The sequence below is a fragment of the Vanellus vanellus genome (genome assembly GCF_965231255.1).
Source record: "Vanellus vanellus genome assembly, chromosome: 10".
Classification (NCBI taxonomy): domain Eukaryota; kingdom Metazoa; phylum Chordata; class Aves; order Charadriiformes; family Charadriidae; genus Vanellus; species Vanellus vanellus.
The window spans coordinates 19,761,211-19,788,134 of NC_138915.1; the positions used below are offsets into that span (position 1 = coordinate 19,761,211).

Genomic DNA, 26,924 nt, shown 5'->3' on the forward strand with positions numbered 1-26,924 from the left:
TGATACATTTATACATAGTCTGTCATGACTTCCATCTGATTAAACATCTGCAAAATTCTTGCAGCATTGCTTCCATGTGCATATCTGAACAAGAGAGAGAAAAAAAAAAAAAAAAACAAAAAAAAAAAAACCAAAAAACTGAAGACAGCTTTCTAGGAGCTGAAAATCTAATAACAGCCATTCTGATGCAAATGTTATTTAATCAGAAACAGTTTTGTTCTTCATTATATCTGATTACTATGGCAATTAAAATCACCTTTTAACTACCCGTATTAGGATAAAAGATAGAACGAGCTTCCTCAGTCCCAATTAGTATTGAATTAATTGTTTTGAAGACATATAAACACTCTCCCCTAACGCAGTTGATGGAAATGAAGTTCTGTGCTAGTGGTTGATGGATATTCCTACTTTTCTTTTTCAAGTACTCGTATATTAAGAATTCATGTGCTGTTTATTCAAACTGGTATGTACTAGTATCAGCAATAATTCTGTTGTGTTTCCTTGAACTGTTGTTACACTTGCATTGACTGTTGCAGGATGCAGTTCAAGAAGGTTACTTTTGCTGCAGTTTTCTAATGATTCTCTGCTTTCCTGATTGTTGTATCTTCCTCTTATGTCCTTTAGCATAAACAGAAATCCATACTAAGTTTATAACGAGAAACATATTATTTTGTAAATATCTTAGCCTTAATCCTTCGGATTTATATCTTGGCTAGCGATTGCATGGGGTACCTAGAGTGATAAAACTTGGGGTTTGTTTACATTCTACAGGTTATTAGTTTATGGTTCTGGATGCCAATGAGGCAAATGTTACAATTCCTTTGGGAAGTCATTATCCTTCATATTGATGTTGATAGTCTGTTTGAATATTCTGCACTCTTCCTGAAATATAATATTCACAGAAAAAAATTAGATGGAGATTTACATTATGCTTAAATGTGAGCATCTATAGAACCAAGGTGAGGCTTGATTTTTCTTCTTCAAAGCAATTATGCATGAGTTGCTCAAAATTTTTAAAAATCTATTTATGCAGGAGTTTGAAGCCATCTTGAGAACTGGGGGAATGTAAAAATTACAGTAAATGTTATTAATATAGGACAAAACCAGCTCAAGAGAAACACAAATAGATGTGAGCATGGAGAGGAAGTTAGAAATTAAAATTTAAACTCACCTTTTAAATTTTAGCAATGGAAAAAATTCTGTTTGTTTATGAATATGGCATATGGTGCCTTCCAAGTAAACTGATTTAATGAAGTAGTTTGTCAGGGGGAAAAAAAATAATTATTAGACTCTGAAATCTGAGATTGGGATAATTACAGGTGAAGAAAGGCAGAAGAATTGTCGTCTTTTCTCTTAAAAGTAGGTTTCTGGAGACTATTTACTGAACAGTATCAAGTGTTAACTTTGGATAGTTGTCTGTGCAAATTCAACTTTCCTTTTCCTTGGAGAAAGTATTCTTATTTCAAAAAGTAGATATTGTTAATTTTGAAAATACCTGTAATATTCTTTATCTCAAAGTAATGGATATGCAAAATTATATGCGTATATTTTGTAGAACTTCCATTGTTAAAAAGCATTTTTGAAATAATGAGATGATCAACTAACTTTTTCTTTAGTATAAAGTTTATTCAGAAATCAGATAGCAACAAGGAGAACTACGTGTAGAATTTCTATGAAATGGAAATTTATGTGACGGTAATGGTGGGACACTTTTGGTGGCTAAATTCTGTCGCAGTAGAATGATTGTTTTACTGTAGTTGTAGTATCTCATTTCTAACAGAACTGTTAAGATGCTGTCTTCACAAGAGTAGTTTCCCAAACTAGGTATGAAAGAACATCATGTTGATGAGCCTCTTTGTACTGTATGCTTACTGCTAAACACCTCCTTCACCCCCGTTTGACAGTAGTATACATATGTTATATCATAGAATGGTTTAGATTGGAAGGGACCTTTAAGTTCATCTAGTTCCAACCCTCCTGCCCTGGGCGGGCAGGGACACCTCCCGCTAGACCAGGTTGCTCAAACCCCCATCCAGCCTGTCCTTAAACACTTCCAGAAATGGGGCCTCCACAACTTCCCTGGGCAACTTGTGCCAGTGTTTCACCACCCTCAGAGTAAAGAATTTCTTCCTAGTATCTAAATCTCCCCTTTTTCAGTTTAAAGCCATTCCCCCTCGTGCTATCGCTACACTCCCTGATCAAGAGTCCCTTGTCATCTTTCCTGTAGCGCCTTTAGGGGCTGGAAGGCTGCTATAAAGTCTTCCCAGAGTCTTCTCCAGGCTGAACAACCCCAACTCCCTCAGCCTGTCCTCATAGGAGAGGTGCTTCAGCCCTCGGATCATCTTTGTGACCCTCCTCTGGACTTGCTCCAACAGGTCCATGTCTGTCTTATGTTGGGGGGCCCAGAGCTGGACGCTCTGGGTTAACTTCATAAATTAAATAATGATCATTTGACAATATATATCATATTAGATCTTCACTAATAATTTTCCATGTGAAGTATTGATTAATGAAATGTTAGAACACTTCCACAAAAGTTAGCACGGTTTTGCACCCCAATACAATAATTGTGCTTAAAGGTAAGTTAAAAGGCTGTTGATAAGTCAATGTATACTTAAAAGAAAAGTTCTGTAAGGCACCAAAGAACACTTATTTTAATGACAAAAGCCTATTTCTTCTCAAATGTAGAGGTTAATTTAATTAACTTGAACTTTATGGCATTGATTTCAGTGGTTCTTTGTTAGTTGTATAATCAGACTTTCAACTTGAAACTGCTGGTCATTGATGAGTTCTGAAATCCACTGGTAGAAGATTTAAAAAATTCAAAACTTACTGCATTTCATATTTTAAATGTGCAGCATAAACAAAGACTCTGCTGCTGGATTTGTATCCAGAAGATACTTTTTTGTTGAAAGTAGAAATATGCATGATGTCTTTTAGACATTGCCAGATGGGCAATAAAGATAAAAGTGTGACTTTGTGGGTCTGGAAATTTAGATTTTAAACCTAGAGAGACATCATTTGGTGTCATGCTCCGTAAGGTGAGAGCCATAATGTAGTAACAGTTGTCTTGAGAGTACAGAATGTTCATCTTTACCACATAACGGATGATTTTCAGAGAGCCATCAAAAGCTAAAACCAAAATATCTCTTTAGACAATGAAACACTGTAGTAATGAGAAACTATCAACTAGAAACTTTGCAGAAAAGTCAAAGAATTGATAGTTGGTCTGTACCAGTATAACAAAACAGGTAGCTGTAATAATGAGGAAATTTATATTCAAAGTTGGACTGTAGATTGTAAATGAGTGCTGAAATTAGGTGTGGTTTCTGCTATCTTCTGCATTTTAATAACAATATGCTCCATAATAATTGTTTTGAGTGAAGTTTTCTGTGGTTGCTGTAGGACTTGGCTAGTTAATAGTTTCCAGTTAAATCCTGTGACATATCAGAGTCAACAGTACATTTCCTGTTGGAAACATCTTGGGCTACACATTCTAAATTCTGGTAAGTTTTGATGTCTGTGTATTCAGATTCCATACTTGTCTAGTCCACCTGAAATTGGACTTAATCATCATGGAAAACAATATAGGTTTCAGAACGACTTTGGAATCTGTGTAAAAGGATTTGGAAACATGAATAAGTTACAGCTTGACATTTGCCATGGGACTTTTCTATGTACACATTCTTAGTAGGAAGGATTTTATTTTTTTCCTAAACTGGATACATTTTCAGGTATCATGCAGGTATCGTGAAGTTTGGCAGTTTAGTCTGAACTAATTGCTTCCCCTTTTTTTGAGGTTAAATATATGATAAAAGTGAATATACGCTGATAGCACTGTCAGGAGCTGGCCAAGAATTCTGTAAGCTATTTGATGAAAGATAATTGATTCTCTATCATGTGGGCATGCAGCTGGTTTTGCTCTAAAATGAAAGTTTCCTTTCTGCAAACTCTAATAAGAAAAGGTCAGCTACAGAAGTTTTCTTCTAAAACGTAGAAAGGCTGATATAAACCAATTACTGTCTGATTAATATTTTGTTAAGTGTGACAGAGGTTTCTTTGTTACCTACTTGACTCTAAGTGTCATCCCAAAATGAATTTAAGACCAGCATTGGTCACTTCTGGGTGTGGCACTGAAATCTGATATTTTTTGTGACATCAATTATTACAATTGGCTAAAGTTGTTTTAGGACTTGGAGTAATTGAAATATAAATTGAATGAGGTCACTACAAGATAAAAGAACAGCAGTAAAAAACCAAATAAAATCAGCAAGAATATGTAAGAAATTCCCGTTCCTCAAAAAGAGTTCCCAATACTGGTTTCTTCCTTTAAATACTGGAGCAGTTGTTCAACTATGAGCAATTTTTAACGGAAAATTATTTTCTAAATTCTAAAAGCTTTGATGATTTTGTGATGCCTTATGTATGTGCTAATCACATAAATTAAAAGTTGCTTAACACTTTAACTGAAACGCATCTTTCAGACAGTAGTAGGACTTGATTACAGATGCATTTATTTGTTTAGGTATCGTATGGTCATTTTTCTTTCATTTTTTTTGAGCTACGCAATCTTTTCCTTCACACACAGAGGCAATGTCTTCCCATTTGTTATGAAGTAATCCACATTAAAGCATTTTTTTTTTTCTTTTAAAGTTTAGTGAAAGTCATCCTTGCAAGGAGGGTAAGTCCATTCAGAGTGGGGACCCAGGGAGAATGCTGATGAGTTTCAATTAAATACAGTCCTAGTGAAGTAGACCTTGACCATGGTGATGTTTTCTGAAAATGAAAAAGTGCATATTTCAAAAATTATTTTCAGTAACCTGCCAGTACAACAAAGCACATTTTTTCCCCATTCTATTATCTTTATGTAACCCTGAGATCAGGTTATCATAAACAATAAGCCTAATTGGTATGTAAGCAAGGATTTGCCTTGTTTTGTAAACTGACATGAGGTTTAGGTTCACTTATCAGTCATACTGTCCCAAATTGTTCTCCTTTAATTAAAAAGTAAATAGCGGTAATGAGATTGTATTCTAGTGCAAAATGATGAGGAGGACTGCTTCCTGAAGATATTTATTATGCACGTAAAATAAATTTAGTAAATGAATAAAATGCAAATATACGAGAAGAACACAAAAACACACTTTCCAAAAGAAACTGAAAACTGACTTTTTAAAGTGAATACATTGCAATTAAAAACTCTGGTACCATTATGAATAAAAAGTCTTTTTTTAAAAGTTTATGCAGGGCACATATTAGACTTATGAAAAGTACTTAAAAGTTCAAAGCAATACAGGGTAGTGCAATATGTGAACAGAACTATAATTTTGAAACCATTTAGAGAAGCAGGCAGGTAGATGGCATGTGTTGCCTGACATGGTATTTGACCAGACTCTTTCAGTAAGGGCCTAAACTTTTGAAAAAGTACCTGGGAAGTTACTATGAACTTTTTATTAACTTAAATTTGTTTACAATTAGTATATTTGTAATAATAAAGAGTACAAGGTGTTTTGCAAAGCACATGAGTAAGCCTTTACTGGCAAATGAAAATGCACCAGTAAAATATATGGTATTCCTATAGTAACCTTCTTCTAGTTGGTGAAGGCAAATAAAAAGGGAAGGCAGCAAAATGCTCCAGAAACAAGAGCATGTTTCCAGGGCCTCTCAGAGCATTAGCTGTGAATCTGAACTGAAGAAACCAAAAAGGTAGCACGTGGATCATGTTTTGGATGCATGGACTGAGCTCTATTGTGACTTCAAGTGAAGTGCAGTTTCTGTAGACTGTTCTCCTAAGTTATTCAAGTAATTTAAAAAGCCCAAGCTACTTTGTTGTTTTATTTTTACCATAGATAGTGCTATCCCACTTCTTATATTTTGTTTAAGAATAGTAGTAATTATTTGGGGGTTTTGTTCTAGTCAAAATAGCCTCGTTTCTAGTGCAAACTGAAAAAGCAGTCATCGTGAAGGTCCTGAAAAAATCTGCTAGAAGATAGATTATCATAGAATCATAGAATGCTTTAGGTTGGAAAGGACTTTGATCACTGAGTTCCAACCCTCCTGCCATAGACAGGGACACCTCCCACTAGACCAGGTTGCCCAAGACCACGTCCAGCCTGGCCTTGAACACCTTCAGGGATGGGGCAGCCACAGCTTCTCTGGGCAACCTGTTCCAGTGCCTTACCACCCTCAAAGTGAAAAATTTCTTCCTAATGTTCAATCTGAACCTGCCCTCTTCTCGTTTAAAGCCATTCCCCCTCATCCTATCGCTACATGCCCTAGTAAAAAGTCCTTCCCCAGCTCTCCTGTAGGCCCCCTTTAGGGACTGGAAGGCCACAATAAGATCTCCCTGGAGCCTTCTCCAGGCTGAACAGCCCCAACTCATTCAGCCTCTCCTCATAGGAGAGAGGCTCTCCTCTGGACCCGCCCCAGCAGGTCCATGTCCTTCTTATGGTGGGGATTCCAGAGCAGGATGCAGTACTCCAGGTGGGGTCTCACGAGAGTGGAGTAGAGGGGCAGAATCACCTCCCTTGACCTGCTGGCCACACTTCTTTTGATGCAGCCCAGGATACGGTTGGCCTTCTGGGCCGCGATCGCACATTGCTGGCTCATGTTGAGCTTCTCATCAATCGGCACCCCCAGGTCCTTCTCCTCAGGGCTGCTCTCCCGCCATTCCCCGCGAAGCCTGTATTTGTGCTTGGGATTGCCCCGACCCAGATGTGTGGCCTTGCACTTGGCCTTGTTGAACTGCATGAGGCTGGCTTGGGCCCACCTCTCCAGCCTGGTACGGGTCCCTCTGGATGGCATCCCTCCCCTCCAGTGTGTCTACCTCACCAAACAGCTTGGTATCATCGGCAAACTTGCTGAGGGTGCACTCGACCCCACTGTCCATGTCACTGACAAAGGTGTTGAACAGTACAGGTCCCAGTACCGACCCCTGAGGAATGCCACTCGTCACTGCTCTCCACTTGGACATTGAGCCGTTGACCGCAACTCTTTGAGTGTGACCGTCCAGCCAGTTCTTTATCCACCGAGTGGTCCATTTGTTAAATCCATGTCTCTTCAATTTAGAGACCAGGATATTGTGCAAAGCGTTTGACACCGTCCCACACAAGTCCAGGTAGATGACATCAGTTGGTCTTCCCTTGTCCACTGCTGCTGTAACCCCTTCGTAGAAGGCCACCAGATTTGTCAGGCATGACTTGCCCTTAGTGAAAGCATGTTGGCTGTCACCAATCACATCCTTGTTTTCTATGTGCCTCAGCAGAGTTTCCAGGAGGATCTGCCCCATGATCTTGCCAGGCACAGAGGTGAGACTGACCGGCATGTAGTTCCCTAGGTCTTCGTTGTTTCCCTTTTTGAAAATAGGGGTTATGCTTCCCCATTTCCTATTGCCAGACCGCCACGACTTCTCAAATATGATGGCTAGTGGCTTGGCGACTTGATCTGCCAGTTCCCTCAGGACCCGTGGATGTATCTCATCAGGTCCCATGGACTTGTACACCTTCAAGTTCCTCAGGTGGTCTTGCACTTGATCTTCTCCTACAGTGGGCAGTTCTCCATTTTCCCAGTCCTCACCTTTGCATTCTGTGTAATGGGCAGTGTGGCTGCAGTCCTTGAGTGAAGACTGAGGCAAAAAAGTAATTGAGTACCTCAGCTCTGTTTCTGTCCCGGGTAACATAAATGACCTGGATGAGAGGACAGAGTGTATCCTCAGCAAGTTTTCTGATGATACCAAACTGGGTGGGGTGGCTGACACCCCAGAGGGCTGTGCTGCCATCCAGTGTGACCTGGACAGGCTGGAGAGCTGGGCAGAGAAGAACCTAATGAGGTTCAACAAAAGCAAGTGCAAGGTCCTGCACCTGGGGAGGAAGAATGCTAGGCACCAGTATAGGTTAGGGGCGGACCTGCTGGGAAGTAGCTTGGAGGAGAAGGATCTGGGGGTTCTGGTAGACAGTAAATTATCCATGGCCCAGCAATGTGCCCTTGTTGCCAAAAAGGCCAATGGAATCCTGGGCTGCATAGGGAAGACTGTGGCCAGTAGGTCGAGGGAGGTCATTCTCCCCCTTTACTCTGCACTGGTGAGGCCACGACTGGAATACTGTGTCCAGTTTTGGGCTCCGCAGTTCAAGAGGGACAGGGAACTGCTGGAGCGAGTCCAGCGAAGATGATTGAGGGCTTGGAGCATCTCCCTTATGAGGAAAGGCTGAGAGAGCTGGGACTCTTTAGCCTGGAGAAGAGAAGGCTGAGGGGAGACCTTATTATGGCATACAAGTATCGAAAGGGTGGGTTGAAGGAGGATGGAGCCAGGCTCTTGTCAGTGGTTCCCAGTGACAGGACGAGGGGCAATGGGCACAAGTTAGAACACAGGAAGTTCCGTTCAAATACACGGAAACAGTTCTTTACGGTTCAGGTGACAGAGCACTGGCACAGGCTGCCCAGGGAGGTGGTGGAGTCCCCTTCTCTGGAGATGTTCAAGACCCGCCTGGATGCAGTCCTGAGTAATGTGCTCTGGGCAATCCTGCTTTAGCAGGGGAGTTGGACTAGATGATCTCTAGAGGTCCCTTCCAACTCTGAAAATTCTGTGATACTGTAACCAGTTCTTGCGTTTCCTTCCAGAGAGGGCCCACATTTTCCCTAGTCTTTCTTTTCTTGCTGACATACTTAAAGAAGGATATTTTGTTTGTCTTGATGTCCCTGGCCAGATTTAGTTTTATCTGGGCTTTAGCTTGTCTAGCCCCATCCCTGGCTGCTCGAACAATTCTTCTGTATTCCTCCCAAGCTACCTGCCCCCGTTTCCACTCCCTATAGGCCTCCTTTTTCCTTTTGGTCATGTCCAGGAGCTCCTTATTCATCCATGCAGGCCTCTTGGCTTTTCTGCCTGCCTTCTTCCTTGTAGGGATGCATCGCTCCTGAGCTTGGAGGAGGCGGTCCTTGAATATTAACCAACTTTCTTGGGCCCCTCTTCCCTCCAGCGCTTCATCCCATGGCACCATACCAAGCAGGTTCTTCAAGAGGCCAAAGTCCAGGGTGGTCAGCCTAGTGGGCACCTGCCTTGCTGCCTCGAGGGTTTCGAACTTGACCATTTCATGGTCACTACAGCCCAGGCTACCCTTGAGTTTGACACTACCAGCTCCTCCTTGTTGGTAAGAACAAGGTCCAGCATAGCTTGGCTCCTCAACCACTTGGAGAAGAAAGTTGTCGTCAATGCAATTCAAGAACCTCCTGGATTGCCTATGCCTGGCTGTGTTACTCTTCCAACAGATGTTGGGGTGGTTGAAGTCACCCATGAGAACCAGGGTCTGAGAACGTGATGCCGCCCCCATCTGTCTGTAGAGGGCTTCATCCGCTCGGTCGTCTTGGTTGGGTGGCCTGTACCAGACCCCCACTGTAATGTCCCCTGCTCCCAATTTCCCTTTAATCCTTACCTATAGGCTCTCAGTTGGCTCTTTATCCATCCCTAGGCTGAGCTCCATGCATTCCAGCTGCTCGTTAACATATAAGGCAACACTGCCTCCTCATTTCCTTTGCCTTTCTCTCCTGAGGAGCCTGTAGCCTCCCATGGCAACACTCCAGTCATAGGAGTCATCCCACCAAGTTTCTATGATGCCAATGAGATCGTAGCCTTGGAGGAGTGCACACATCTCTAGCTCCTCCTGTTTGTTCCCCATGCTCCGTGCATTTGCACAGAGGCACTTCAGCCATATCTTCATTGAGGCTGACTTGGCTGGAACAGCTGTAATTACTTTGCACTGCTCTCCAGGCAGCATTCCTGTGCCGTGTATTAACGGTGCCTCCCCATTGGCTCCTGTTGGTCCAGGAGCTCCTGGCTGGTCTACGTAGGTGGATTCCTACCTTTTGATAGATGATAATATGCTGACAGCTGAGGTAAAACTTTGTGCAATAGAGGTCACAAAAAGAAACTGAAATCGGTCTGACAAAGTTTCTAGCTCCTCCAATCTAAATCAGAAAGTTATGTTTCCGAATTCCTTGTCTAGTTTGCACTGAACATTTTGAGCTGGGAAAAACGTGGTTGTTTATCTAGTGCATGGGAATATAGCTGTCATTAGGAGGCGGTGTTTATATAAAGCCTCTTCCAAATTTACTTCAACAGCTCACTTAAATCTCCTCTTTCTTTTTGTTCTGTAATGGGGGAGTAGGCGGTGGGTAAGAAACTTAAAATTTTGCAATATTTTTAATAAAAAAAATTGAGTAAAAACCAAAGTTAAATATTTTTAAAATTATTTTAAAAAATAGCTCATAGATGTGAGCTTGGCTTCAGGGAAGTTGATACTTGTCTTCTTGAAGAAGGTGAGAAGCTATGTTTAGAACAATTTAGTGCCATCTTTTAGAGGAGAGAAACTAAAAACTCTCAAAGTTGAGATTGTCAGAGCCCGCCGCTGCCACAGAAGCAAGTTCAAGAATGCCTACTGAATCAGAGGCAACCCAAGAAGTTAAATATTCCCATGTTTACATAAAGTCTATGAAAGAGCTCTAATTTTTGTGTACATTTGTCATTCAAAGTTCAGGTTAGGCACTAAACAGAGTACTATCACGTGTTTTCCAGTGTGATCTTTCAGCATTGCTCTTTTAATTGCAAGAATGACTTTAAAAGCCTCATAGGCTACAACAGACTAAACATTTTTCAGTTTCCAATATGAAATATTAGCAGCAGTTATTAAAAAAAAAAAACAACAAAAAAACAAAAACAACAACAACAACAACAAAAAAAAAAACACAAAACCAAAACAAAACCAAGAACACAGTAAAACCTGTTGTCCTGTCTCAGCTGTAGATTTTATTGCTACTCAGGCTGGCAAGAAAATGATACTTTACCTGTATTTTTTTTTTTCAACTTCAATTTTCATTTTAATGATATGAGTTTTAAGTAGAAAAGAACATTATTTTGCATTTAATATTGGGAGGTATGGATGTCGGGGTCTCTTTTTGATGTTTAGATGAGATTTGTCAGGAAGTGATAAAGGAATGTAGTATTGACAAACAGGATCCCAAATCTAACTTAAGGGTTGTGTTTCATAGGTGCTAGCAGCGATAGCAAAGGAAATATTTTATCTTCATCTCCATGTTGAAATGGTTCCTCTGTTTCAGAGGAACTCTGTTGAAACAGAAAATGGCTACAGAAGCAGGTGAAGGATTGCGTTTGCTCTGTGGAAAAATAGGAAACGTTCTTCATCATTCTCAAGTGTTTGTTTTCTACCTTTATAACACAGTCCTCATGGTTAATTTAGCAGTGTACAGATTATGCTAAAATAAATTACCTACCTATACTGAGGAATCTTACTTCTACATCTATGTCAGATATAATACAGTGCAAGAGCAAGCTGTTTGAAATAATTGTTTTTAAAAGGGAAGACACTTTAATCCCTCTGCTGTATTTCAGAGGTAGGTTAAATGTCAACTCCATATACTTCTCTGTGTTGGGTAAAAGACCTGATGTGCTTTATGAGCTTTATCTCTGGACTGTGGTGACTGCTTGAACTGTTTTTATGCAAATTCTCATATCATGGATATGAATAACATAAGGCATACAGAACAGCGAAGCATCTTGATTATTTTTTTTAAATATTTCCTATTTAAGTACTTGTCAAAGAGAGATTTCCATGTAAGGAGGGCGACGATTAAAAAACTTAAATGTAGATACAAAGCAGAAGGGAGACTTGGTCAGTGATACCAGGACTTGTCTAAAAGCATGCATGAAACTTTTAGTCCTTCTTGTATTGATTTATTTATTTTTTTTTTTAAATCTTGATTTTGTGTTACAAAGGGAGGCTTAAGGATTGTGTAATACTGTTGCAGTCTTTCCTACAATAGTATTGTACATGCAAAGGCACATTTACATTGATTTTAGCTTTTTAGAAAATATTTCTTTCCCTGCCTTGTTTCTAAATTTTTACAATTGTAAAGTTAATACTGTCGTTCCATCTCCAGGTGCCATTTGCTGATGGATAAAATATAAAGAATGGCTTGAGTTTGGGACAGGTTATCTATCTTTGCAAAGCAGAAGTTTAAAAATAATGTTCTGGAAATAGATTATGTGCTTTGTTTCTGATATTTACTTCTTTTGGAAGTACTTTAGATAAGAATTCAACACCTAATTGATTGTAAAGTTTTGAATTCGTTGTATTATATGAAGAAAAATCAAGACAGACTAGTCATACCTGATCATACACCTTCCTAATATATTTTTCTCTTGATAAATAATCTAAACAAACTATTGTTTGGAATGACAGTTTTCCTCATAAATATAAAGGCCGTATCTGCACTAGAAGTCATTTGAAATTTAAAAGGCTTGCTCAAAAGTAAAGGCTTAGTTCATGACTGCAGATACCCAGGAATTGTATTCTTCATGCTGTAACTTATGCCGCAGCCTAAGTGCAAACAATTGGTTTCTTGCACTCTCATTGCCCATTTTGTCACATACCCTTTTTAAAGATATGCCATCAATAAGGAGTGTCAGATGGATGCTTCAGGTACAGTGGATTGAAAAGATGGTGGGAATTGTGCTCCTGCTATTGCCTGTGCTATATCATATAATTCCTTTCAGAATATTTTGCTTCCTCCTTAGAATCTCTAGACTTCTTTATTCCCACAGTCTTATTTGGGAATGCATTCTAAAACATAATTTTTGATTGCAAAGATACTTCCACTAACTCAGCCTAAATGCTTTTGTGTTTGCTGCTTTACCAAAACAGCCTTCTTTTGGGGAAGGTGTCTGTTGGGATGAGTTTTCTCTCTTGAGACTTCACAGATTCTAAGCACAGGAGATAATCATATCTCTTTACAGTGGCTGCTTTATGTAGTCTAAAGAAATTGTGCTGCCTTAGGCATTTCTTATTAGAATACACTAGTTAGTGTAAAGGCTTTTCCAGTTGTGATTTGCCTTCTGTGAACGCCATAATCAAGCTTGTATACCACTGCTACTGGAAATAGAATATGCTGACTTTTTAACACACTGAACAAAACTGGTAATGCATCATTGTGTCTTTGGTTATCCCTTCATATTGGTGCTCTTGGTCATTCCCTAATGAAGAGCTCCTGGCTTGCACCTGAAGTTATACACACTCATTCTTTTTCTATTATTTTCATTTATTTTATTATTCCAAATCCTATGCTTGTTTTGATCTTCCAAAATGGTAGTATTTTCAATTTGTATGTCATCTGTTGTTATGGCAAATCCACTAATGAGGTTTTCAGAAAAATTCAGCTGATAAGCTCTCAAATGTTAAAGCTTCCTATCTATAAACAACCTTTTTTTTTGTTACTAAGCCAGATATTTTACTAATGACCACCGTTTGCACTTTCCACTAATGAATTAAGCAGCCATTATATCAAATGTTGAGGACCAAATAAATGAGAGGGAACTTCTCTAGCCACATGAAGTGCGGTATATTGCATTAACAGAAAACATAAGCCATAAATTTAGTCTAATATCTTTGGCAGAAACATAATCTTAGTCTTGTGTTCTGTTGTCTTCAAAATTGGTTTGAAAGGCCTTTCATACTGCCAGGTGAAGACTATCATACTTCTTTTGTACCCAGCTAATGTTTTGGTCTTTTCTTGTAAACAAGTTCCACATTAGCTGTTCTCTAATAATAATGATAATAGTAATAATGATAATAAGTATTTGGCCATTTCAAATGGTATGTTAATTTCGTAGAGATTTGAAATTTCCTTCCACAGCAGAGAGAGCTTTGTATTAGCTGATTTGGCATTAGTCATTTGTGGTCATTTATCTATCTTGTCTTTGTTCCAAAGGGTAGTACTGTTTATGTGCATTAACTTTAAAACGAAAAGTTCACTCAGTTTGACTGTGTTGGGATTACTATACATCTCTAGCAATAGTCACTGTTCTCTTTGTGATACTTTCACCCTTCACCCTCCCCACCCTTTTGTACATCCAGATCTTCAGTTTCTGATTTAATCTCTTATGGTCTATCAAAGGTCTCATCTTTTTGAAATTGACAGTCTAGTTCCAGAGTACTAATGTCAGAATGTCATTTAACATGAAGATCTGACCACAAATACTAAATGCTGCTTATGACCAGTTCATCTAAATTCTTTTGTTATTTATAAAAGCAAAGTGTAAAGACCAGTGTATTGCTTTTATACACAGCAAATTTGTGTATAGATGCATGATGTGACTATTCCTCAGCATTAATAAGTGGATTTTTCTTTTTCCCGTCTTCTGTTTTGTCTCCTATAACTGGTCAAAAATTGTGAAAGGTTTAGTTGTCTTTATTAGGATTCCCCACTCATCTCAAATGTGACTTTGTTCACTGTATCATATCTTTTTTTCTCTGTTCCTCTTTGCTTGCTTGGAGCTCTTCAGCAGTGTAAGAAGCAATAATACTCTTTTATGGAAGAAGAAAGTTATTTTTGTCTTCATTGGTATCATTGAAAGTGGCCAAAATTTGTTGACTGGTTTAAATTGTGGGACCTGTGAGAAGACGAGTCTTACTGTAACCTTCTAAAAAAAACGCACACATTTTCAAAATAGACTGTATGTGCTACACCAATTCTGCAATAGAATATTAGCGTGAAATCCAAATGAAAACAAATTGGACTTGTAGTTAACACATCAAATAACAATTAAGATTTTTTTTGCCTTTTCAGTTCTGTTTTAATACCTATAGTGAATCTGGCTCTTTGCTAAGGCTAATCAAAGTCTCATAGAGCCAGTCATAAGATGGAAACAGCTTGCAAATTTTTTTGCATGTGTGCGTACATTTGCTCTCTCTTTAATGGTTGGGACCAACTTGGAAAAGAAGGAAAGAGGAAGAGAATTAGTTGTTCCAGGTGAAACTTCTATCCTTGTGTACAATGGAAGAGATCTAAATCAGAAATAAGCATTATGTATTTTATTTCCACTGACAATTTCTGTTGGAAATAAGTTTGTCAGTTTAGAAACTTCTAGTAGTTTTTGGTTTTGTTTCTGATTTGTTTCTACAAGTTGCTATAGGTAGTATATAAAAAAAAAAGGGAGGGGGCAAATCAAGGAGAGAGTTGGTAATATGTGAAGTAACTCAGCAAGAACTATGGGGAAAGTCTGAAATTTATGTTGAATTTTATTTAGGAATTTTAATGAAGGGTAACTGAAAATGCAGTTCTTTGTCCCATTCCCACTTAATCACCTGACGACTTTGATTAAGATGCAGTGCTGAGATCAGACGTAGCATAAATTTTACTTTGAGGAGTTACAAATCCCATCACTGTGTTCTACAGCTTCCTTAATTCACGTGTCTTTATATTGTATATTTTGATATTCCAAAAATAGGCTGTTTTTTAGCAGTTGCAGTAATTAGCAGGTGTAGTAGCACACTCAGCAAAAAAGTGGAAGGCTTCATAAACATGTATGAAGTATTGGAGGATTTTTGCCTTTTTGAATAAACATTGCCAACTTATTTTTAATGAAGATTCAATGATTTTTTTCTGTACATAAAATATTCTAACATGTTAACTAATTCTGTGTATTACAGTTGCATTCATTAAATGTTTCAGACCAACTTGGTACGTATTAGTTTGGACAAAGTGTTTTCACAGACCTTTGATTTAGAAAATAAATTTAATACAGAGCCACCAATAAATCAATGAATAAGCATGTGTAAGATAAGGGACATAAAGGAAAATAATGAAGCTGTATGCTTTAGAAAAGATTCTGGCCTTGTATATATGAGTGTGAATCGAGAGAAGCTAATTTACTTATTTTATTTTGCAGGAGCTTAGTTTTTTTAAGGGTTTTAGATGGAATGTAATTAAAACTGGTATTTTGGAGTCTTCTGCTGGTTGCTATTCTTGCTCTGCTCTGTTTCATCTTGCGCTGGAGAGAACTTCATGTATGTGTTGTATATTATACATAATGGTTTAAATTACGTTGATGTATAATTTAAATGTATCAAGTGGTTACACTGATCATCATGTAGAAATTTGTAGAAATTTGAACTGAGTAATGTTTTAGGATTGGTGTGGTCTTATATCAGGTCTGGATTTAGTCTAGTGAATCTAAATGTAATAGAGAACCAGGGCAGAATACCTTTTGCATTAACAAGCTGCTTTTAAACTTGAACATTTGAGAGCTTTAATGTACATTTAACCTCCTACACTTTGTGTGAGTCAGACGTGTTTTACTGTAATGTAAATCTTTTGCATAAAGTAATTATCTTCCCACTCTGGTGGGGAAATTTATATTAACTTGAAGTCTGAGAGATGTGAATAAAATGTCCACCTACTTGCTTAGTCTAGTCTATATTTTAGTTTTGGGTTATAACTCAGACGTGAGCAGAAAAAGAGGCATTCATCAACAGTTTTGTAACATTGCAGTTGTTTGACCTCTGTTTCATATGCAGTTGAATGCTGCTATCAACTGTTATTAACAGACTGAAATGCAAAGGAAGTCAAAGACTTAAATATATAAAAAAGGAAGTAATCACTCTACCCAGATTTCCATAATGCACCGTAAAGTCCAGCAATTTAAAGGCTGCAGGTTAGCTTGGATATGAAAAAAGCAAGAGAAAGATTTAGCAGAAGTAGAATTCAGCTTTTAAGAAATGTTATGCCACCTACTTTCACTGCATGATTCTGCCCTCTTTGTTCTTTCCTTACCTTAAGATCATCCATGGTGTAGCATATGGCTTATGTATTCTTGCATGTTGTATAGATAATTTTTTTTTTTCCAAGGATTTAAATGTGTCATGAGGATGGGAGGCAACATATAAAATATTCACAGCATTGCAAATATTTAACTTTGTGCCGTTCCATTTCATCAGATTTTTCCATGTACGTTGATTAAATCAAAAGAGATGACCTGTTTCTACTTCAGGAAAGCCTTAAAAGAACTTAGCAGTGAAACAGCAGTCATTCACCAGCAGCTGTCTATCTGCATGCTGAAGATGTCATCAATAATGCACAAGATAACATCTCTAAGTTGAAAGAACAGTAGGATTGGCATAAATTTTGCTTAATAGAGCATCATACGCAAACTAGACAGTGATACCTGAAGCACTGACAGTATCCATTACATTAAAATGTGTACGTCTCTTATTTGGAAGCATTATGTGAACTTGACAACACTTTTACTTCTTTTCTTTCCAAAGTTTGATTTCAGTAGCACTGAGATTAATATTATTTTTCTTCAATTCTCAGAGGGCGATGAGACAGGAGTGATGGATAGTCTGCTTGAGGCCTTGCAGTCAGGAGCAGCATTCAGAGATCGCAGGAAACGAACACCAAGGGGACAAGGTAAGATGCTTTTTAAAAACTTCTGGTTATGAACTGAGTGGGCAAAAATTGCTTTGCAAAGATTTACCAACAGTTTTCACTGAAAACTGTGGAGCTCCTGTTGGTCATTGACCTAATGTGAAAACTCAGCATGCTCTTTGTGATCACGGATTTTTAACTTGATAGCTCTATCTTCAGATAACTGGGCTGTAAGATATGACAAGGCTTCCTGTTGTGTTTGAAATGGCATTTAAAATACGGCTGCACAAACTACGCTTGTCTTAATCTTTAAAACAATAACTAATGTATTGTAGGTGGCGCTGCGAAAAAAAAATCAGCTTTTTACTCCACTAAGAGTTTGGGCATGGTCTGATAGTCTTTTTCAAGCACTGGTCTTAGATGTGTACTGATTGGGTTGGAAGCTATAGTGTGTGTAGTCATAAAAGCCAAATTACAATAAAATAGCTTTACTTTCTTGAGGGAGACCGTAGTATTGTACTGAATTTAGTCTGGTTTACTGGTTTAGTCTGAACAATTATTTCTTCCTGCAAATTTGGTTTTGAGAAAATATGAGAGAAGACGAGGCAACTGCAGTGTTTCCTCTAGTCAATTCTCCTCTGCTTATGATATGCCAGTTGTATACAATTTGTGAACTGCATTTACTCTGCATTTCCTTTGCATCAAAGCTCATGGTAGTATACTGTATTTTGCAATTTTTCCTTTAAAACATGTCTTACAGTAAAAAATACAGTCTTCAAACTTTACAGGTGAAAAATTATCTTTATTTGGCATAAAATCAAAAGCTCAGGTTGGGTATGTGCTGCTAAAGGTTTGGCAAATTGGAGTCATCTTATTTCATAAATAAGCCATGTATATCTACCTCATTGTCAATGAGCTAGGGTTAGGTTCATGTTAGCTGCTTTTTTGTTTTTCCAAAGGAACAGAAGAGTAAAGGGAAATTCTACTACCCTCTTTAATCTAGCTAGAAAATATGGTATATAATTATTTTTAATTTGCCATATGCCTGAAAAAATAAAAATAAGGTACATAATTTGTTCATACTAGGGAATGAATTCTGTTACAGTTCCAGTGACATTCTTAATTCAGAGCTTGTTTCTGCTCTCAGATCAGAACTGAAAGAATTCCTCGATCAAAATGTATTTTTATACGTATCTTGAGAAATATCAATATGAGGGATGGTCTCTGTGTTGTGGCTTGAGGAGAGATTTGTCACCCGGCAGTGACAAAGAAAAGCTTCCCAGGGACCAGAGGAGATTGCGCAAAATCTGCTGCAGCTGAGAAAGCCAAGGAGATGACTGAATCCAGGTCCAAAACTGGTGACTCCTCTGCAAAAAATAGGGGGCAGAGGGCTAATAAGGGACTAAGTAAAAAATCTCTTTTACTTCTATTTCATATACTCGCTTTGACTTCTGTGTGTTTAAAGTTTCATATTTTAGTGGGGTCTGGCTTTTAAATTTAAGGAGTTAAATGTCTTTGGGCAACTTCCTGTGGGAAAAGATCTAGGTAATATATTTCCAAGCTCTGGGCAACCATTAGTTTTCTCATAAACAGATAAGACCATTATGTGAAGTTTTTGGGGGGTAACTAAAAATTTAGACAAGAGGCAATAAATGTTAGTCCCAGTCAAGTATTTGATTTAAACTGTTATGTAGATTTTGTCATGTGATTTAGGAACATACCTGACATCTAGTCAATAACTTGTCTACCAACAGAAGACGCTTAAAAATATGGCTATGACATCTCTAAGCAGTGAACTATAGCATTAAAAAAGCAGGGACCACATTTACAAACTTCCATTTTTTAAGGAGCGATATGGAAGGGACAAAGACAGTTTTCTCATTGGTATCGTCAATAGACTCTGCCTGTTCTCATCCAGTGAGATTTTAGTAAAGTGTTAACTCCATGCCTCGTATGGTTCAGCGGAAGGAAGTAAATGTAAATAAAAGCTATGGAAAGAAGAGGTTGGGGCATTTCTGGGCTTGCTCACATCCTTTGGTTGTGACTGGCAAGCATATGGCAAGTGGTATAGTACTGTCACACGTGGTGTGCCACGTAGGAGTTTTCCATACATCGATAGCTTGCTGCGCTGTCTGTAATCAGCATGTATTCTTAACACATAGGAAAAAAAGATGGGTGATGCTATTTTGAAAGTTAGACTTGTACAGTAAAGTTTTGAGCTTGAACTTCTTTCTTGGTATCTGTCATGGTCTGAGAAGAAAAATTGTTGTTTTCTGCCTGTTCGGACACAGGTTTCGTTTTTGTGGGTCATTTGTGGCTGGTAGTTTAAATCTAGTGAGGAGAAAAAATGGCTGGCTTGCTTGCTTTTTGCAGTTTTATTCATTACTTGGTAACAGGTAACCCGTACAGAAAGCCTAAACCCAAAACAAACTCAAAAAAAACCCCCAAACTTTAGAAAATGCCTCAAAAAAACTGCTCAGCAATACAGTAAGTTCACTTGTGTACATTTTCATGTATGTGGTCTAGATCTGTCCTGTTGCAAACTTGCTTATTCTGTTTGCACCTTCTCAGGGTGAAAATGAAAACTGGAGAAGGTTACAACCCTCTGAATGGCTACAACCAGTAGGCCACGAAAATTTGGCGTTTGTTGTATTTTCTCCCAGTGGTTTCACAGAGTAAATTTAACTCAAAGGAGCAAACTGTAGCATAATTACTAGTGGCATTCTTCATCAGTTTGACTGAAAAGAGAAAAACCGGCAACTTTCCGAAAGAAAAACCTCTGCCATGGCATGCATTCACTGCTAGCTTTAGGTGAGTAGGTTGGACTTAGGAGGGGTCATTTCATTTGCACAACAGAGCTCCAATTACTGTAGGAATACAACTACCCCAGAAGAGTGTCATTCTGCCAAAGACACCTGTTCAATTAGCCGCCGTTACAGAGGTCACTGGTGTACCTTGTAGCATATATCTGTGCTTGCACAGTCACGTCTTTAAAATATTTAAAGAATAAGAGACAGACCTACTGGGTAAGAGATGGAGATAGGAAGGGAATGGTGCTCTGCTCATCTAGAATGGTAGCCCCACACAGGGGAACTACCCAATATCCTTGTGGGCAGAAAAATGATCGTGGTATGTACAGATAGGTTTGGAAAAGTAGAACTCATTTAAAATACATTTGACTGCATTGTTTACATTTGTTTGCTAAGCCTGTAAATGAAAAGCCAAACTTGAATGGGTTGCATGTAACTCCAGACTTTTCCAGTATAAGTCTCTGTTATCAGGTCTTGGAAGTAATAAAAAAAAATCCTGTCCTCCTCCCCCAGTTTTTCATTTTCATTGGACTCTCATGTATTCTTTGTTATGTAGACTTTTCACTGTGAAAAAAGTTTCTGTGTGGTTTCTCTTACCTAAGCTTATTACTATATTTTCATTGTTTCTAGCTACTGGATTTTAGATAGAGTTTGTCCTTTCGGTAGATTGCTTTGCTTATAGAGGCTATAAAATAATAATTTGTAAATCAGTTTCTAGAAATGTTGCTTCATCTTCCAAAAAGATACTTGCTTTTTGCAAGTTTTCTAATATTGGAACGAAAGTATAGTAAAGAAAGGTATTGGGTGGCATCCATCACAGGGTACCAGTTTAAAATGTGTGTCCAGCACTACTGTTGCACCAATTATCCTCGACCTTTTTTCTGACCCTGGGGCATGGTATTTATTGAAGAAGACTGATTCAAGAATATTTTCTTTCTAATATTAGTTTAAGCAAATTTCTGCAGAGAGCCAACTATTCTTTTAGGGTTCTTTCTGTTAAGCTGCTATTTTTTTTGCCATGGAATTCAAGTTTAATTTTTTCAGAAATGTTAGTAACTAGTGCCCTCTCCTATATATCCAAACTATTGCAGCTGCAATGGTAATATGTTCTCTTATTTCTGTAGCCTTTTGCTCCTGGGAAGGCATTGCTATAAGGAACATGCGTGCAGGTTCTTTCTGCTTTAGATTTCAGTGTAAAGTATTTAATGTGGTCTATTAGCACACGGGTTTTTTTTGTTTTTTTTTTTTTAATCCATCCAGCAAAATCAAATGAGTATAGTGAGATGGATAATAGGCACAATTTAGGAACTTCTGAATTTGATTTTATTGAGAGTTGCCACGCTGTCATTACTGTCTCTGTATTAGCAGTATGTTTTGAGAGACAAAGAGAAAGAATGAACCTCCCTTGCTGAGTTTCGACATCTAATCTGAATCTTTTATGCAAGCCATCTGAAGTGCTGCCACCATTTGTTTAACTTCTGTAAGATGAAAAGGAGTTGAGGCAATGGAAGATTACTGCTTTTTAATGACTTTTGATAATTTTCAGATGGTGTTCAGACACTTTCTTTAATTTAAAATATGCTTTTTTTAATTAAAAAAAAAAACTAGGTGCATATTTTATATCAAAGTTCATTAGAATTCTAATAAAAAGGTTAAAGCTTTAGGAACTTTGTGTCTTCTGCTTGAAGACATAGATGCGTAAAATTAAAGGCTGACTTCTATGTTTACCTTTGCATTGATTTTATTACATTAAGTCTTGAGAGTTAGTTAGGTTTCTGGGTGCACAATCCTTATTTACCTAAAACACATTCAAGTAAAAATCTTCAGTCAAAGTGTATCTGCTATACTGAAAGCATCGTGAATAATTTTGTACATGGCAGTTTTGCAAATAAACTGGTTTTTGGCGTGCTTACATCTGTCTGTGAATTGATGAGAAGATTTATCAGTGTTAAAATCCAAAAATGTGGTAGGTGCGCTTTTAACAGATCATGATTTGTGTTTAACTAAAATGGTGTTTGAGTAGCCTTGTTTGGTGTCTTTCTGTTGAACAGTGTGTCATCGTCTTTATTGTTACGTATGGAGGTTTTTTGCTTACAGTCAGGAATCGTGGACTAATGAGACTTACAGGTATGATCTAAGTGCTTTGAAATTACCACAATTATAATAGCAAGAGCTAAACAAGTATCACCAATAATAAATTTACTGCTTTAGCCATCAAGGCATTATTGTGAGCTTTAAGTTTGGTTTTACTGCTAAATATAAATGTGTTGTATAAGGAAAACCTATTTATAGTACGATTCAAATCAAGTCTTAGCAAATTACTTGAGTCCACAGAGCTCCATAAACAGTCCCAAAGATATTTGAAAATAGGTATTTGTGGTGTAATCTGTTTTTACTGTGTATGCATTTTGGCTTATGATTTTTGTAATTAAAGGAATAATGTTAGCTAATATATTATTCTGGTGGCTTAGCATGAAAGCAACAGCTGCAGTATGCAGAGGTTTTACTTGTCATTTCTGAAGAATTCTACTTAGAAGCAGGGTGAAGGAGAAGTGGTGAAAGAGGGAGGGGGAAGAAGGATTAAAGCAGACTTAAACCTCCAGCCTGCTTAGACTGGATTCTCCAGCTTTTTTAGATGGACAGCACCCTTTAGCATGAAGGGAATGAAGAGGCTCTGAAAACACCTCATGACCAATAAGTGTATGGGCATAAAGATAAAAAATTCAAGTGTTGTATGCATTTGAATAATTGCTTTCACCTGTGTCATTGTGTTAATAACCGTTCCTAGAGCAAGTATTGAAAATTGATTAGTTGTCTTTCAAACGGATTCTCTGATCTTGATATGTGGTATGTGTGAGACTGTTCGCATGTTGACATAGTGTGTAAAGTACTTACAAATGTTTGGTAAACTAGACAGACATAGGGAAATCGTATTGTGAACTCTAGACTTTGCATATATTGCTGCTAATTCAAAGTTTCTGTGTGCCGTTACGCTTTTTTTTTTTTCTGAGACAAAAATTTTATCTGAATAAATATGCCATGAAATGGCAATGGCATACACATTCTTAAAAATGTCCTTCAAAAAGATGGTGCTATATAATTGTCACTGATTACATCCGAGTTTGTCATTCATCTAAAGCATTTCATAACTTACACAAGGCTAAGGTGAGTTATGTGCCCCTTTTATTAGTGTAAGTGCTTCAGAATGCATTTCAGTGTAGTATGAAAAGTATTCTCTATAAGTTCTTCTGGAAAAGAATTATGTAAAATTTTACACTGAAAGTATCAGAACATTTTTGAAGTTTTAGCATTTTAAAAAATAAACACTGGTGTTACTTTACTCATAAAATTGTCCTAAGATCCCAAAACTAATTTCTGATTTTTTGTCACTTAAGACATAGCAGAGTGCCTATTTCCTTTTGAAGTAAAAACATATTGCCCATTAGTGATGAGAATTACATGGGAGTACTGAGGATTATTCTGGAACCTCATGACATCAGTAAGTTGCATCATATAACATCTGAGCTTATGCCAGCCAGTTGCAGGACTGTGCCGGTTGCTTTAGACATTGAAAATGTTATGTTGCTTTCTTTAAAGCTGTTTTTGTCTGTTTCATCATAGGACTCTGCAGGTACCCAGAACAGCTGTGGCTTTCATACAGAGTGTATATTATGGAGTTTCTTTTTCTGGGAGTTGGCTTAGCACAATTGCTGTGGAAGCTCTTAAAAGCCTTTAGAATTCCAAAAGCCTTTTTGAATGTCCTACATTGCGAAATAGATTTTAAGAACTAAAACAAAGCTTATCTGAGAACTGGGAAATTATTCATAGTAACCAGCTTCTCAAGTAGTGTAATACAGAAGGCGGCTCCAAGGTTCATGTGGTACAATTTTGTATGAGTTGGAAGTTACCCACAGTTCTGATTTTTTTTTTTTTTTTTTTTAAATTCATACTGATTCTGAAAATGGTTCTATTTTAATGATATATGTCTTGCTAGATATTAAGGCCTATATTTCAACAGATGAATAGCTGAGTTTTGGCTACATCTGTATCTGGTAGCTGAAGTTAGAGAAACTACTTTTACACACAGGGAAAGGATATTCATACATTCATTTACCAACTGCATGAGTAGTAATGAATGATATGCAAGGCTTACTTAATTTGCATTTGGACATTTGAATTTTCTTTGTCATCACTGACACTGTTATCATGCAATTATTGTGAAACACTTCTATTTGAAAAATTTTCTATCACATTACTGTTTACTGAGGTAATGCACATTGGCTTTAATATTTTAATATATATACATAATGAATGTAAAGGACAGAAAAGATGAAAATCGCTGTTGCAGTATATGACTTGGTAGCAGATTAATTTAACTGACATTAGGTCAAAATGGTTATTTTGCAGATAAGGATGCTTTCTGTTCCATCCTGGTCTAGGCACGTAGTGTAGAACTGACAGTCCTCTAACCTCAGCATGGAGAGACTGTGCAAGGTTTTTTACTAGTAGTTGTAATCTTGACTGTAATAACTAAATTGGTTTACTTTCTGCAAAAGCTATATTCATCTTACGGGTTATGATGTAACAAAACAAATCACGAAAATTCTAATTTTCTTGTTGCATGATCAGGAGAAAATGAGAATCTCTGCTCAGCATACTCAAAACAATAGCAATTAGTTACAAAGTACTGATATTATCTTATTAGAAGGCACGTATTAGCAGTTAGGCAGTTTTGTCATTGTGTGAGAAGCCAGAATCTCAGTTTCTCTATATTGCCATAACATTTTACACTTTACTGATCTTTTTAGTTTAATGATCTGTGACAGGTTAAATTAAGGATCTAAGCCAGGGAGTCCAACAACAGAGGGACAGGTAGAGGCCAGCAGTCCCAGTTGGAGAAACATGTTAAAAAATTTTCTAAAAATGATAGAAAAGCTCTGCCAAAAGAAACGGGTAGGAGAACACTAAATATGGATTTGACATTGTAACCCCCCACCTTTTGCTTTTTTTTTTTTTCTAATACTCTTCTCTATTTACTTTTCCATTTTAAGTCTTTGTTTCTAAAAAAAAAAAAAAAAAAGGTCAAAAAGTCAAGGTGACTTGAACATACTGTACCATCTTTATCTTAACCACTTTTTCCAGCAACTTCTTCATTCCTTTTTACAGTACTTTATCTGAAGTACTTTTGCCCTGAAACCAGAGTCTTCTATTTTTCAATTACAGTACATTCTCAATGTTTTAAATGTCTTATCTGGGGGAAGGTTTGTTAATAGCAGTCTGATGGATTCCTGCTCCACCCCCCATGTTTTATTCTGAAAACAAGTGATGGGCTTAAAAAAGGGTACTGATGGTATTACTCTGTATTCATTGTGTTGTCTTTTTCTGAAAATCTGAAAGCTCTTTATGGTAGTGGGCACTACTGCCCCTTCCATCATTTAACAGATGAGTAAACACATGGCATAGTTGTGCCGTCTTTCAAAGCTAGCATGCCCTAGCACCCAGTATATGCTGAAAGAGCAGTCTTGCTCAGGCAGCTCTTTTTTTTTTTAAAGCTTGTAATAAATTCAGTGATTCAGTTTCACTTTGTGGCTAGCCCAAACCTTTATTTGACTCTTTAGAGTGTCATTTCTTCTTGCAACAGGCTGTACATAAGTCCAGAGTATATTGCAGGCAGAAGCAGGCTGAATGGTCTGAAGCCAGCCAACTACCAGTCAGTTTTTGAAATGCTCTTTAGATTTAGCTAAGGCAGTGCTGATCCCAGCCCACTGAAGGTCTTTGTGGGGTCTGCAACACTGCACTAATGCAGCTGTGTTGGCTTCTGAGTGATCTGGAGTGTAGCAAAGACAAGCTCATCTGTCTGCAAAAGACCCAATAGGCATTTCTTTTATTTTCTTTATACTAGTTGAAGGAGTAAAAAAGTCTTCTATGTGTATCAAGAAAATAAATTAAAAAACATTAAGTAGTGTCTTTTTTTATCGGCCTTTTAGGAAACCTAAAATAATATTTGCATGTGTGTTTTCTTGGGGCTTAGCATGGAATGGTGCATTGTAATTACAGTGGAACTATAAAAATGTCTCTGCAGTATTCCTCGTTTAATGCATTTTTGTATAGGGGAATACCTGGAAAGAAAAAAGTTGAAATATTCTAACTAGATAGAACTGTGTAGTCCTCTATCTAGGGAAACAGACTCCCAGCATACATTGTGGGAGAATACAGCATCACTTTTAATTTAGAAAAGGGTCGTATCCAGCATATGACATTCTTAAGTATGGCATCACATTCTGTCAGTACAATGTTTAAAGGGGAAAAAGAAATTTATAAGAAATCTTAGATTTTACTCTGTGTGTTTATTTATAAAGTCAGGTGGAGTTACTTATTGTTCAGTTGATGGAATCTTTGTAGATAATGAGTTTGCTTAATCTAAACAGAGCAGAAGCCCTTACAGAGGAGCAAATGTCAGGGCAGGTGACAGAAATACCTAGAATAGGCACTGATGTGTATAACCGCAGCAATTATGAGACTTGCTGGATACTGTGCTTGTTACAGACCCAGGGCAATTGCTGCACATTGCATCCTTTTCCCCTCTGGAGCATCTTGCTAAGTATCTTGCTTATTTCTTGCAGAGAAATAGAAATCTTGTTTTATTTATGTTCAGCTTGTTCCTTGCATACCCTGTTGAGATTTATTGCATGGTGGGTTTGGTGATGTCTTTGTAAGGGCCACCTTCAGCAGTTGATTGAGTGCCTTTTTTAGGTAAGTCAACTGAGACTAATTTGAGGGTATTACTATTTTTCTTCTCAGAAGTTTCACCAACAGGGAAGAAACTTTTTTGGTAGTGTTTTGTTTTGTTTTGTTTTTTTGTTCTACATAGCATTCAATAGGTTAGTTTTGGGGAGAGCAGTT

General features: G+C 37.6%; 1 protein-coding gene across 1 annotated transcript in view; it reads left to right on the plus strand.

Moving 5' to 3' along the window:
• DIAPH2 (diaphanous related formin 2) overlaps nt 1-26,924 on the plus strand; it is a 260,049-nt gene that overhangs the window by 170,952 nt on the left and 62,173 nt on the right. Inside the window, exon 27 of the mRNA XM_082488260.1 lies at nt 17,158-17,253. Coding sequence (XP_082344386.1) covers nt 17,158-17,253 — 96 coding nt within the window. The remainder of the gene's footprint in view (nt 1-17,157; nt 17,254-26,924) is intronic.